The following is a 15,396-nucleotide window of genomic DNA, read 5'->3' on the forward strand; positions in this document are numbered from 1 at the left end:
GCTCTGCCCCTTCTCATCTTACGCATTGCCTCCATGACCTCATCGACCTCAATGTCCCGACAATCACTTATTTCATGGGGGCTGTCGGCGTTCCTCAATTCACCTAGTACAATATCCTGATCCCCTTCCTCATTTAGAAGTTTATGAAAGTAGGTCTGCCATCTCCTCTTTATCTGGTCATCCCCCAACAAAACTTTGTCGTCCTCATCTTTTATGCACCTCACTTGGTCCAAATCCCGAGCCGTCCTCTCTCTCGCCTTAGCGAGTCGGAGTAACTTCTTCTCCCCGCCTTTGTTCCCTAGTTCCTATACAAACGAGCAAAAGTTGCCGTCTTTGCCTCCGTCACTGCCATCTTTGCCTCTTTCCTAGCTACCTTATATCTCGCAATGTTCGCTCTCTTCTCCTCCTCTCCAGTGCTCCCCACTAACCGCAGGTAAGCCACCTTCTTCGCTTCCACTTTACCTTATACAACTGCATTCCACCACCAGTCTCCTTTGTGGCCACCGGTGCGGCCTGAAAATACCCCTAACACCTCTCTCGCCGCCTTCCTTATATAGTCCGCCGTCGTCGACCACATAGTGTTTGCGTCCCCACTACTTCTCCAAGCTCCCATTGCCGACAACCTTCCTTCCAACTCCTGGGCTTTAACCTTAGTCAAGGCGTCCCACCTAATCCTCGGGCGGCCTCGTACTGACCTCTGTTTCCTTCTTATCCTAATACTAACGTCCATCACCAAGAGCCTATGTTGCGTTGCAAGGGTCTCACCTGGGATAACTTTGCAATCCTCGCACAACCTTCTGTCAAAAGTAAATAATAAATCTGGCCAGATATTTATGTAATATTCCATAAGATTTCGGTTTCTTGATTTTATCCATGACATGACTTCTATTATAATAATTTAAAAACTCTACAAAATTCAAAAATATCTTATCCATTTAATTTTAAAATTACATTATATTAAAATATAATCCTATTTTGAAATATTTGTTTACATTTTTAAAAAAAATATTTCATGTCATACCAGTTTTTTTTTTAAAATATATTTTTTGTTACACTTGAAAATTGCTATAGAAACTATCAATTAGAAACCAATGTCCCTCTTGTTGAATTCGAGAAAAATAATTTTTCACATAATCTAGTGATTCGAAACTAATATTCTTCAACAAAAAAATATTAAACCCTTGCAGTGATGGCTTGATTGCAGCTAAATGAAGAGGTTTCAGCTTATACCCATCAATTCCTAGTAGGTGCTAAATTAAAATTAATGATAGCAAATATATAGGCAAAATTTTGTTATTTATTTAATGTCCATTTATACCAATTGACTCTTCAAACAAATATTTTTTCAAAAAGGAAAAAAATAAGTTTTTTGAATATTGACTGATTTTTGTGATGTTTCTTTCTCCAGCATGTAGGTTTACTTCATTATATATGTAAGTAAACTTTTATTCGATTTTTAAGCTCTTTTTTGTTATCTGGATAACCATAGACGTGTACCCTATATGTTACATTTATTTTAAAAGAAATTTGATTTATTCAAATCTAGATATATTGTATTAAAGAACTTAATTATAGAGTTTTAAATGTGAAAGAGCTTTATAGTTATATGGAATAGTTTTTTTTACCACAGGCGCAATAGTATTTAAATAATCAGAAAAGATAATAAAAGTTCCTAGCATGATTGCATATGATCATTAACCAAATTAAGTATGATAACTTGACAAAAAAAAAAAGAAGATAAATTTCTTTTTTAATTTAATTCAAATTTAAAAACTTTATCTATAATTTCAAAATTATTCTATATATATATATATATATATATATATATATATATATATATATATATATATATATATATATATATATATATATAGAGAGAGAGAGAGAGAGAGAGAGAGAGAGAGAGAGAGAGAGAGAGAGAGAGAGTATTTGCATTTATTAGCTCGTCACTTGGCTTAATCACAATGCAATTATATATGATAACTTTCTTGCTTTAATATATATATATAGATTTCGTAAGAGGTGTGCAAAGTCCATAGTGGATAACTAAAGGTGAACGGAAGGAGTATGTTGCATTGTTATTGGTTGTGACGACCCAACTCGTCGTCTCATGAGAACCGCTTCGTTTTTTCCATTTTATGCTTCTTCATATTTCGTTATCGGTATTCGGTGTATTAGAGTTAAATCGGATTGGTTTTGATAGGAAATGAGACACTTAGTCTCTTTAAGGAAGGCTTATTTTGGAAAAGTCAACCGGATGTTGACTATTGAGTTAGAGGGCTCGGATGTGATTTCCGGTGATTCGGTTAGCTTCGGGGGATGATTTGTGACTTAGGAGTGTGACCGGAAGTAATTTTGGAGGTCCGGTGTAGAATTAGGCTTGAATTGGCGAAGTTAATATTTTGGCGACTTCCGGTTGATAGGTGAGATTTTGATCCGAGGGTCGGAATGGAATTCCGAGAGTTGTTGTAGCTCCATTAAGTGATTTGGGATATGTGTGCAAAATTTCAGGTCATTCGGACGTGATTTGGTTGGGGGTTTTATCGAATGCGTGTTTTGGAAGTTTTAGAAGAATTAGGCTCGAATTTGAGGTAATTTGATGGTTTTTGGCGTTGTTGAAGTGTTTTGATGATTGGAACGAGGTTGAAAAATATTTTAGGATGCGTTGGTGCTTTTGGTTGAGGTCCCGTGGGCCTCGGGTGTGTTTCGGGTGAGTTTTGAGCGAGTACGGACATCCCGGAACTTAGAAAATGGATGGGGCAGTCATTGGTGCGCGGGGCGCGGCCATTTTTGCGCTGGGCACGGGGGCGCGGTCAAGTGCGCGGTCCGCGCGAAATGAAGACCTACAGGTCGTCGGTCCAACTTCGGAAGCTCATATCTTTTGATTTACAAGGAATTTTGAGGTGATTCAAAAACGAAAGTTGTAGCCTTCATGTCGAGTTTCCAGAAAGGTAAAGATATCGTAATTTGGACATCCGTAGCGAAAGTTATGGCCAAAATACTAAAGCTTGTCCCTGCAGAGCAAGGCCTGCGCGGCCGCGGACGTTTCTGCGCGGACCCCGCTGATTTTGCGCGGACCGCGGTCATTTTTGTGCGGTCAGCGGTGTCGGAATCCGAGGGGTACTCTATAAATACGAGGTTTTAGGTTTTATTTGATATTTTGACCTAGAAAGCTCGAATTTTGGCGATTTTTCGAAGGTTTTTCAAGAAATTGGTCGGGATAAGTGATTCTAACTCAGATTTGGTTAGAGTACATGAATCTATCACTGAATTCATCATTTAATTCATGATTTGAGATGGAATTTGGGAAGAAAATTGTGGAGCCTTTCAAAAATGTAAAATGATGATTTGAAGGACCAAATGGTATCGCAATTGGATAATTTTGGTATGGTTAGACTCACGAGAGTACGAGGATTCTGAAAATGTAAATTTTACCCGATTTCGAGACGTGGGCCCGGGGCTCAGGTTTTGCTAATTTCGAGATTTTTGATATTTTTCGAATGTTTTCGCTTGGGCTTTGTTCCCTTAGCATATTGTGACGTATTCGTTCTGATTTTGGATAGATTCGACGCGTGTGGAGGCCAATTCAAGGGGCAAAGGCGTCGTGAGCGAGAGAATTAGCCAGTTCGAGGTGAGTAATGATTTTAAATGATGTCCTGAGGGTTTGAAACCCCGGATTTGCACAACGTAGTGCTATACTAAGTTGAGATACACGCTGTGTGACGAGCGTGAGGTTCAATGCTATGGGGATTGGGACTTGGTCCATCCCGAATGATATTTTACTACATTTTTGATTGAGACATATACTTTATTGTTGTGAATTGGGCTTGTTGCCATGCTTGGGGCCTTGTGCCGACCTGTAGATACCTTAGGGGATTTTTGACTAGTTTTCCTCACTTACTTTGTTAAAGAATTTATATCCTTAGTCATGTTTCCAATTGTTTAAAAATGATATGAACCAAATTTTTGAAATGTTAATCATAAATAGGAAGAGATATGAGGGCCGAGATCCCGACCGTACATTATGCCCGAGAGGTTGTGATTTTAAATGACTGAGAGGGGTCGAGGACTCACTAGTGAGGATATTTTATATGATATGGATCGGGCTGCGCGCCGCAGCAGATATATATATTATACATATTATGGATCGGGTTGCACGCCGCAGCAACTACTTATATGGATCGGGCTGCACGCCGCAACAATTATATAGCGCTTGGGCTGAAGGAGCCCCTCCGGAGTCTGCACACCCCCAGTGAGCGCAGTCGACTATTATTATTATGGATCGGGTTGTACGCCACAGCGATATGCGGATCGGGCTGCACGCCGCAGCGGTATATATATATATATATTGATTCGGTTATCGTGAGAAGTATATGAATTGACAACTGAGGATAAGAACGAATAAATGATCTGAACTGCTTGAGGAGCTGATTTATACTGATTATATCTGTTTTACCTGGTTTAAAGAATTTCACATGATTTCCTTATCCACAGAGGTTTAAATGATTTTACTGTTTTGATATAGAACTGCTTAGTGCCTTTACGTGATTTCATACTGTCAGCCATTATTTATTGTTATTATTCACTGAGTCGGAGTACTCACATTACTCCATGCACCATGTGTGCAGATTCAGGTATAGCAGAGTTCGCACCTGAGCGATGATTCCTTCCAGGCTAGGCAGTGATTTGGAGTTACGAGGTAGTTGTTGACGTCCGCAGCCCCTTGTCTCTCTTATCCTCTATCATTTATGTTTTCTTCAGATTGTTGTATCGGATTCCGTACTTTGTAGACCTATAGCAGATTCTGTAGTAACTCATGACTTGTGACACCCCAGTTTGGGCTGTGTCGGGATAGTTCCTGCTGTTATTATCGTTAAATTCCGCAATTTATGAGCATTATATTATATGCTACCACTGTTTATGATGGTTAACTGTTTAAAAGAGGTGTTCTGTTTTGGTCTGGCTGGCCTTGTCTTCACGAGAGGCGCCATCACGACCGGGTTCGGGGATTTGGGTCGTGACATTGGTCTTGTATTTATTCCAGTTCACAGATCACGATCAGCCTTTGAGCTTTAAATGAAGTACTAACATTCAAGTAAGCCTGAGCCAATTAGCTAGTTCATCTTATACATGAAATTAGAGTTAATTAACAAGTCCATGTATTTTGCTCAAATATTTGATCTTGCTTCGAGTTAGCATCCTTGAATTTTAACATATAAAATCAAATTTCATAACAAGTTTTTTCAACAAATTTTAGATAACTACAATGATTCTCAAAAAAAAAACGCTACCCAATTTGAGAAACCTAGAAATCCTCCGGGCTTAATTTCAACCCAACACCTCTCTTAACACTTTTTTTGTTTTCTTTTTATGATAAGGACGTTTTTCATATCATTATATGCATAGTTAAATGATTTTTTGTTACAAAAGAAATAAAGATGACTTTACTGGATAATTTCGAATAATTGAGTGACCATATCAATAATAATTCGGTTATACAGGTACATGAATTTCCCACTAGATCTTTGTAGCTGGGTATTTTCAATACATACATGGGCAGACTATAACATCACTGTCGTCGTCACCCTTTTCTCTATCATTGTCACCAGCGAGTTCAACCAGATTTGAATAGAAGTATAGCTTTTGAATCCAAATAGAAGTATACAAAGTGGTTCGTCTCATGAGTCACATAAGAACCTACGTGGGAAGAGGCAAAACACAAAAATGCCATGAGTTGTTGATGCATAATAAGTCTGTGGATCAAAGCAGTCAATCTTTCGTTTAAAACGAACAAATTATTCAAAAAAGCATCATAATGCAGACAAGACTTCCCATCCTCACCAAACTCTACAATCTGTTGGTATACGGAGGAAGAAAAAAGGAATAAAAACAAATGACCAACACAGCAGAATTGGTTCTCATCCGAATTGGGAATGACTTTAGCAGCCTTCATCACAGTTAAATTGAGCGACCATTTTCTTTGCTACACGTACCATCTATAATCCTCAACCAAGGCAAACAACCAACAAAACTGAAATTGATAATGGGGCAAACAAAATCTTGGCTATGCAGAAGTTCAGCAGAGCACAATTTGAGATTAGCAACCAAGATATTGTGGAAAACTAATTCCATCAACATCAAACTCAGGCAAAGGACAGCTATTCCAAATTACGAACTCCCCTAATATTTCACCGCACGAGGACAAATACTCTACCAGAGCCGAAGACGCTAAAATTATATTCACAAACCTCTTACACCTAAAGCAAAATGACAAATGTAGCCTCAAGCATGATATGTTAGAGGCATCAAGTAATTTCTTTTGATGTACACTTCAGACAAAATTCATGGTCAAACCAATTAATCTCTAAGAAACTTTTACCAAAGCAAAGAAATAAAAATACAATACTCTGGCACTGCAAATATTCCACCTCTAGTTTTATGGCGCTAGAGAAAGGAAAAAGAAAAGGATACTAGGGGAGCAACAAAAGAATTTAGTGACAGTAAAATATAACCATATTAAATTGTGTACTATATAACTCAGGCAAAGATATCTGAAAAGGTTTAACAATTTCCTGTCTGAACAAGAGAAAGTAAAAGTCCTACGTGGTTTCAAGAAGCACCAGATGAGATACGTCCACCAGATGAGATAATACTATCTACAGATGTTAACAGAGCTTCAGCTGTGAAAAGACCATTCAAGCTAAGTAATTGAAAAATCTATAGGTCTGCGTGAATCAATTTAATAAGTATCGACACTGGTGATCAAGTTTTCTGCTACCTTTCTACACAATATTAGCTAGTCTTTAGACATAAATTTGGTTGAAACTTAAAAAACGAGTTTTTGAAGTTATGTTGGAAAATAATTTTTGGAAGTTGAAGTTGTGTTTGGACATGCATTTTATTTGAAAAAAACTTGTTTTGTGAGTGCAAGAAAAAATTTCACCCAAAGACTACCTAAACTAGATTTTGGGAAATTGAAAAAAAACATCAAATGTTTTTCAAAAACTGATCATATTCTATGAACAAACAATGTTTTCAAAAAAAAATTAAAAAAAAGTTGCCAAAATCTGTGGTTAAACGAGAGCTTAGTTACTGTAGTCCTTTGTTACTTTTCTACACATATTACTTTTGTATTTTGTACTTATTTTTTTATTGTGGGTGGGGGTGGGGATAAAGCCCATTTATCATGGCGCCTCTAGGTTAATTTTCTCTTTTGAGTTCCAATGTATAGTCCAGGGGTGGGGATAAAATCCACTTTATCATGGTGCTTCTAGGCTAATTTTGCCTTTAAGTTCAAACATATACTCCAAAATTCTTCAAATTATCAAATGTAGTAGATGAGGTTGGCGTCCTCTAGCTTTTGGCTGAACGTCAGTCGCTACTTTCGAACTGCTGTTAAACCGAAACTAGCTATTGCAACTAGCGTCAGCCTTCAAATTATTTGACACCAAGGGTAAGTGGTCAGTATAGCTGTGTTCTTAACCGAAACTGGCTATTGCAACTAGCGTCAGCCTTCAAATTATTTGATACCAAGGGTAAGTGGTCAGTATAGCTGTATTAAAGAACAGTATAATCTCCATTGCGAACCAAGAAGGAAAACCTTTTCTTTCTATAGGTACCCAAAAATGTGATAATTCTATTACACTGCTCTGAACAAGTACCACAAGTTACACAATGAAAAGTACAGATGCTTCACTAAAGTAACGGAAAGAAGCTTAAGTATAGTTTGACAACTGAAGCCTTAGCACTTACAAAGAATGAATACCCTGTCAAACTATTACAGGATTCGTCCTACGTAAAGATAAATAAAGGACTATTGTTAGTAGCAAACTGCTGAAAGTTGGTAGATTTGATGTATTACACTTCTACTCTCAAATGGATCACTAAAACAGAGCGTTCTCGTTTAGTCATGATCAACCTCTAACCTATTTCATTTTAATCTAGACATGATCAACTTCTAACCCACTTCATCACTCATTGATTTTCTTCACAAGCACAGGAAAGTCATGTATGACCACTTGCGCATACAAATAATACTCTATGCATAATCCATTTATTCGCATCTCACAGGACCGGAGGTAATCACAAAAACCATTCATCACCTAAAAGACTAGACTAACACAAAGTAGAATTTCATAGCGAGAAACTTATGATTCATCTTTATAAATGACAATGCTGGCATTAGCATATAATAATTTTACCTACCAGATTATGACATTTAGGAGAAAGAGTTATAAAACAGACGAAAGAAAAATAAGTAAATTAACGTGGGACATCTGAAGAATTAAGTTTGCGATAACACCAAAAATGTAAAACTGTGTGCATGCATAAGCACAATATCTCTCAGCGATTGTGTATTAATAGAGAAAACATTGCCTTATTTACTACCACAATTTCTAATCTCACACAAACATGACAAATGGGTAAACATGCCACCAAGCTGAGAGTTTGGCCGCTCATGTGGGCGCATGACAACAATCTTAGCAATGAAAGTTTCACCATCCTACATGTGAACACAAGAGGAATCTCTGATGTCATCAATTGCGGTTTAATAACTGGGTGTATGTGTTTGTCAAGAAAACAAGCACATAACAAGGTAGACAATGTTGTAGAAACCCTAACAAGATTGAAGGACATGTTGATACCTTTAAGATCCTAAAGGATACCAAAGGTTCTTTTACCATAATGGGGCCGGCTAAGCCAGATGCTGGCCAACCAATAAATTATCTTTTGAGAAGTGTTAGAAATGATGATATCCATTACCCTTTGACCCGTTGTTAGAAAAAAGGGTCATTCTCACCAAGTTTTGTGATTACTGATATTTTGTTGCAGGAAAAACCAAAAGTGTAATGAGATTGTGTTCGAACACGATCTGCCAAATTATGTTACAAGTAGTTGCATAATTCTAATTAAGTAGTTACCGAACCACCTAATACTATTGAACCTAGATATATTCTACCAAGAGTGGTGAAAACCTCAACACAGAAATTTTAACCAAACCCCCTTCCCAGGTAAGCTTTTCCTTTGACCTTCAAAGATCAAAAAGTTAGACGAAAATAAGATCCTTTGACAAGTCATTTAAAATGCACAAATACTAATCCACCCTGACATTCAAGACAAAGCCTGAAGGAAGGCCAGATCCGCACATTTCCAACATATATTGCATGTCATTGCAATAGGCCGCAAGAAGAAAACAATTTAACATTAGCTTTGTTACCATGTTACCTTCCAAGCATAAACTTCTAATTAGATAAACGGAAATTTGATTTCTTGTAGAAATGTTTATCAATATAACCAATGCAGCACCTATGAACTTGAAAAAGGAAAAAACAAGCTGGAAGATAAGAAGAGCCAAGCATGTTTACCGAAGTTTTTTCCGACAATGCAATGCCAAGAAGGGCCATACTTCTTGTCGAACTCCTTCTTAATCTGTTCTGCTACATCCTTCTCAACATTACACTTCTCAAGTGCCTAAAATATACACAGAGACAAAATGTATAAACATTCAGAAGTTGTATAGTCATGTCATATTCTGATCAGCGTAGACACTTAAAATTCTGGACTCTTCCTGACAATCAAGCAGAGAGTCCGGAACCAAAGTGAATTTTTTTTTTTGGATTCAAAGCACAAAAATAGGTGAAAAAAACAACCTTTGACCATTTTATCTATAGCGCATGGATTGCATGCGCTATACCTTAACGGCACATTTGTCCGTTAAGGCATAACGCATGCAATCCATGCGCTATACCTGATTTTCAAATGTCTGTCAAAGTACAGGTATAGCGCAAATATTAGATGCGCTATACCTAAAGTTGAAAAGACAGATAGGTATAGCGCATCTAATATATGCGATATACCTGTATTAAAAAACGGTCAATCCTTCTTCGCGACAGACCCCCATCTAATATATTGGTATGCCGTGTAAAACATAAAAGTTAACAAACAAATCGTTACTAATGAAATAAATTGAATATTATTTAGTATTTTTTTATATGAATAATTATTAAATATATCGTGATTAGTTATGAAATTAAATTTTCTTATAACCCAAAAATATCTGAAAAAAGATGACACATCAAATAAAACCCTGCCGAATTATAATCAAAAAATGTAAGAAAATAACATATCAAATATATCAACCTAAGTAATAATATAGAAAATTTATCGATTAAATATTAATATAAAAATATCACAATATATTGAAAGATGTTAAACGATTAAAGAAAAAAATACGTTAATTAATATTATTCAATTTACAGACATCGTCATAGAGCTTCCCCCTATGCATCGTGGACCTGCTGTTCGAGAGCTACTGTTGCTCCAGGTGGCCATAGGTCTTCACACATCTGGGATGGATAGTTGTCACAGACCTTCCACCCAGACGTATAGACGATATTTGAGAGTTCATTAGGGATCACCCACTTCATCCCCGTATAGTTACACGCCTTGAGCAGACGGAACGGCTATGATAGAGCGGTGGCAACCGGAAACGCACACATTTCATCTACTTATCGGCGAGACTACCATCACGCTACAGGACATGGAGGTTCTATTCGGGTTGCCCGTTGATGGTATGGTTGTCAGCTACCCGCAGGCTCTTAGGGACTATACGAGAGAGGACTATCTACATATGTTGTAGAGGCTCACCGGTTTTCAGCCTGCGAACCAACTGCTTTGAGTGGTGCCAGTCGATAGCATTTGTCGCCCGTTAGGCAACATCAGGTGGCGCTGCACGCGGAGATTACTGATTACTCACCGGCAGAGGCTATCGAGCGACAGACGAAGCTATTGCTCTTGATGATGTTTGGTGGTATTCTGTTCCCGAACACTTCAGGAAACCTAGTTAGCTTGCGATTTCTGCATCATCTGGAGCGGCAAGATGAGTTACCTACTTACAGTTGGGGTGGAGCAGTTCTAGGCTACCTTTATAGGCAGTTGTGTCGGTCGTCCATGAGCACCGTAAGAGACGTCGCCGGTTTTATTCTGCTGCTGTAGGTGATAACATTATCAATTCTTTTTATGATTATAACATAGATAGTACAAAATCACTTAAATTTTACGTCCACAATCAATATTAGTTTTGGGCCTGGGAGCGGTTCGTGCCACCTCTCCCACCGATAGCTCCAGATGCACCACCTCCACCGTTTCTACCACGTGCTAGGAGGTGGGTAGATAGGCGAGGTCGCCCCCGCGAGGTCGAGGCTCGACATCATCTCCCTTATTACAGAGATCTATTGGATTTACTTGAAGACGCTCAGGTAAATATATGACAGTTTGTTTGATAATGCTTAATCTGTCTTGCGTTTACTCACGATTCTTTTGTTTTTAATAAATAGTTCATAGGGAGGCCATACAGTGATGAGCTCATCACTGGATTGCCAGACTATTGCTCGCACGATCGAGCTATGTGGATGTCTTCAGTCCCACTTATATGTCTCGATATAGTCGAGCATTATGCCACCGAGAGACATCAAGACATATATTTTTGGGTGGCATGATGCTCGACTATATCGAGACATATAAGTGGGACTGAAGACATCCACATAGCTCCACCGCGGGGGCAATAGTCTAGCAATCTAGCGATGAGCCCGTCGCTATATGGCCTCCATATGAACTATTTATTAATCAAAAGAATCGATAGTAAATGCAAGACAGATCAAGCATTACCAAACAAACTTAGTCATACATTTACCTGAGCGTCTTCAAGTAAATCCAACAGATCCCTGTAATAAGGGAGATGATGTTGAGCCTTGACCTCACGGACGCGCCCTCACCTATCTACCCACCTCCTAGCAAGTGGTAGAGACGGTAGAGGTGGTAAATCTGGAGCTATCGGTGGGAGAGGTGGCTGGATCTGCACAAACCACTCCCAGGCCCAAACTTAATATTGATTGGGGACGTAAAATTTAAGTCATTTTGTATTATCTCTGTTATAATCATAAAAAGAATTGATAATGTTATCACCGGCAGCAGCGGAATAAAACCGGCGACGTCTCTCAAGGTGCCCATGGACGACCAGCACAGCTGCCTATAAAGGTAGGCTAGAACAGCTCCACCCCAGATGTAAGCAGGTAACTCATCTAGCCATTCCAGATGATGAAGAAATCGCAAGCTAACTACGTTTCTCGAAGTGTTCGGGGAATAGAATATCACCAAACATCAGCAGCAACAACAACCTTGTCTGCCGCTTGATAGACTCTGTCGGGTGAGTCATCGTAATCTCCGCGTGCAGCGACACCAGATGCTGCCTAACGGGCGACAGCTGCAATCAACTGGCACCACTCAAAGCAGTCGGCTCCGCAGGCTGGAAACTTGTGAGCCTCTGCAACATATGTAGATAATCCTCTCTCGTATAGTCTCTAAGGACCTGCGGGTAGCTGACAGCCATACCATCAACAAGCAACTCGAATAGAACCTCCACGTCCTCTAGCATGATAGTAGCCTCGTCGATAGGTAGATAAAATGTGTGTGTCTCCGGTCGCCACCATCTATCATAGCCATGATCATAGACCAGTCGAAATGCAATCGGCCGATCTCTATAATCCGGTAAAAACCCCTCCACTCAAGGCGTGTAACTGTACGGGGATGAAGTGGTGGTCCCTAGTGAACCCCCAAAGATCGTCTACACGTATGGGGTGGAAGGTCTGGGACACCAATTGTCCATCTCATATGTGTAAAGATCTATGGCCACCCTGGAGCAACAGTAGCTCTCGAATAGCAGGTCCAAGATGCACATGGAAAAGTTCCATGACAATGTCTGTAAATTGAATAATATCAATTAAAGTATTTTTCTCTTTAATCGTTTAACATCTTCAAATATATTGCGATAGTTTTTATATTAATATTTAATCGATAAATTTTCTATATTATTACTTAAGCTGATAAATTTTCTATATTAATATTTTATATGTTAGTTTCTTATATTTTTTGACTAAAATTCGGCTGGGTTTTATTTTAACTGTCATCTTTTTTTCAAATACTTTTGGGCTATAAGAGAATTAAATATTTAATTTTCATAACTAATTACGATATATTTAATAATTATTCATATAAAAAATACTAAAAACTTAATTCTAAATAATATTCAACTTATTTCATTCATAATGATTTGTTTGTTAACTTTTATATTTTACACAAAAATCCGGCATAGCGCATATATTAGATGGGGTTCTGTCGCAAAGAAGGACTGGCCGTTTTTTAATACAGGTATAGCGCATATATTAGATGCGCTATACCTATCTGTCTTTTCAACTTCAGGTATAGCGCATCTAATATATGCGATATAGTTGTATAGCGCATGTAACAAATGCGCTATACCTTAACGGACAAATGTGCCGTTAAGGTATAGCGCATTGCATAAATGCGCTATAAATAAAATGGTCACAGGTTATTTTTTTCACCTATTTTTGTGTTTTGAGTCCAAAATAACCACAAGCAAAGATCCATCTCACTTTTTGTCTGAGAAATACACTTTTTGTCTCTTGAATCAAAGATAATAACTTAGAAAATAAATAGAGAAACATTCAATATTGGACTCAAAAATTTATTACGTAATTAAAGAGTTTAAATTCTACGCATTGACGGTGTAAAAGATATTGTATTTACACAATAAGGTCTTTATTAGGTAATTAGAGATGAATCTCTTGGTAAGTATTATAATAGGTAATCTGGTAAAAATGATATCGGACCAATATCACGGGTTAAAATATTTTTTACAGTATCAGTGTATATAACTTAAATCCTTAATTAAATTGTTTTACTCAAACAAAAGATCCTTTGTTCAGGAAATATACTCATTTGGCCTCTAATTAAAGAAAATAACTTAGACGCTATAATCACGAGATGTTCAAAGTCTACTCACACTTTATAAATTAAATAATTTAAACGATTTAAAGTCATATGCACAGACATTTTAACATGTGAAAGCTGGTCAGTTACCATATTTATCAGTACCAATTAATTTGTATCAAGAGATTTCCCCAGTAATTGCCAAATGACCTAATTGTGTACAAACTTTAATGACCTGATTGTGTAAATATTTTTTGCACCGGCAGTGAGTAGAACTGAAATTTATTCACGATTTCAGTTACTAGTAATTATTTTCTCACTCCGAAAATTTGTTCGTGAATAATTAACAAATTCGTGTGTGTATGTGTGTGTGAGAGAGAGAGAGAGAGTATATACAGCAATAGCAATGTCGACAGCCTCATTTTGGAGGTCAGGTTTCATATCGGCACTTTTTATGATTACTGTCTTCTTCCCAACAGTAGTAGAAGTAGCTGAACTCGAAGAGGATTTGCGATCATCGGAGGAGGCTGATAACGACTTGCGATCGTCCGACGAAGACTTCACCACCACAGCTCCGGCTCCGATACCATTTCTCTTCGTGTCTTCGCTCATTTCTTCTTCTTTTCTTCTTCTCTTTCCGTTTTGAAGTTGAAGGCTGACACGCCGGGGCCGGTGCAAAAAAGTGCAAGAAAGAGAGTTTGCGTTTGTGTGCGCGCGCGTGAGAGAGAGATGGTCTTTCTGATTTGTTTGCCGCTTCGGAATGGATTCGGGTGTAATTGAGTATAATTACATTTTGGCATGTTTGTTTATTTAGTCATGGAATTAAGTGTAATTGGAGGGTGTAATTACATTCGTGTAATTGGAGGGTGTAATTACATTCGTGTAATTGGAGGGTGTAATTACATTCTTTAATTCTGAGGGGTGAGAATTAGTTATAATTTCACTGTATAATTACAAGGTTGTCTTTTAGTTTCTTTCCTTTTTGTTTTATTTTAATTTATTCTCTTTATAACTTTTTATTTCTATTATTTTAATTTTTAACTTTATTTTACTTTTAATTTCTTTTAAAATTTTAAAATATATTTTTCTTTATACATTATTTATCTTTTGTTTCTCTATCTTTGCTTCTTGTGATTACATGTAATTACTTATATTTTATTTTTTATTTTTTATTTTTTGAAACTACACCTCCTAATATTAAAAATATTAATGAGTCATTAACAAACTTGGCATATAATGAGTGATGAAATTAAAGTGGAATTTTATTGTTGAATGTGGTTATAAACTTGTCATGTTTCCTAATCTTAAGTTGCAGCGGAACTTACTATATTATGTCGGAATTTGACATATATGTTAAACTATTTTATTTATTTTTTGAATTTTGAAATTGTGTTATATTCATGGTTCTAATTTACTTGTTTTAGTAGTATTGGCTCACATTGCATGTTGTTCATTTTTTAGTTAGAATTAATAGATGAGTTTTGTGAAATATTTGACTAATGCTATGACATATATTTATAAATTAATTTATTTTATCAAACATGAATTTCATGATGAACAAATAAAACGTATATTTTTAATTTTTGTAACTATCTAAACTAAATATTA

The 15,396-nt window shown here is 37.2% G+C and overlaps 1 protein-coding gene across 1 annotated transcript; it reads right to left on the bottom strand.

Annotated features, from left to right (window-relative positions):
• Window positions 1-5,455: 5,455 nt before the first annotated feature.
• On the bottom strand, window positions 5,456-14,538 carry LOC107770262 (uncharacterized). Its single transcript, XM_016589551.2, has 3 exons — window positions 14,185-14,538; window positions 9,366-9,471; window positions 5,456-5,697 (listed from the first exon to the last, which is right to left on the bottom strand). Exons 1-3 carry the CDS (start codon window positions 14,398-14,400, stop codon window positions 5,615-5,617), a joined length of 405 nt encoding a protein of 134 aa, XP_016445037.1. The 5' UTR covers window positions 14,401-14,538; the 3' UTR covers window positions 5,456-5,614.
• Window positions 14,539-15,396: the final 858 nt, after the last annotated feature.

This window comes from Nicotiana tabacum, chromosome 11 (genome assembly GCF_000715075.1).
Source record: "Nicotiana tabacum cultivar K326 chromosome 11, ASM71507v2, whole genome shotgun sequence".
Taxonomy (NCBI): Eukaryota; Viridiplantae; Streptophyta; class Magnoliopsida; order Solanales; family Solanaceae; genus Nicotiana; species Nicotiana tabacum.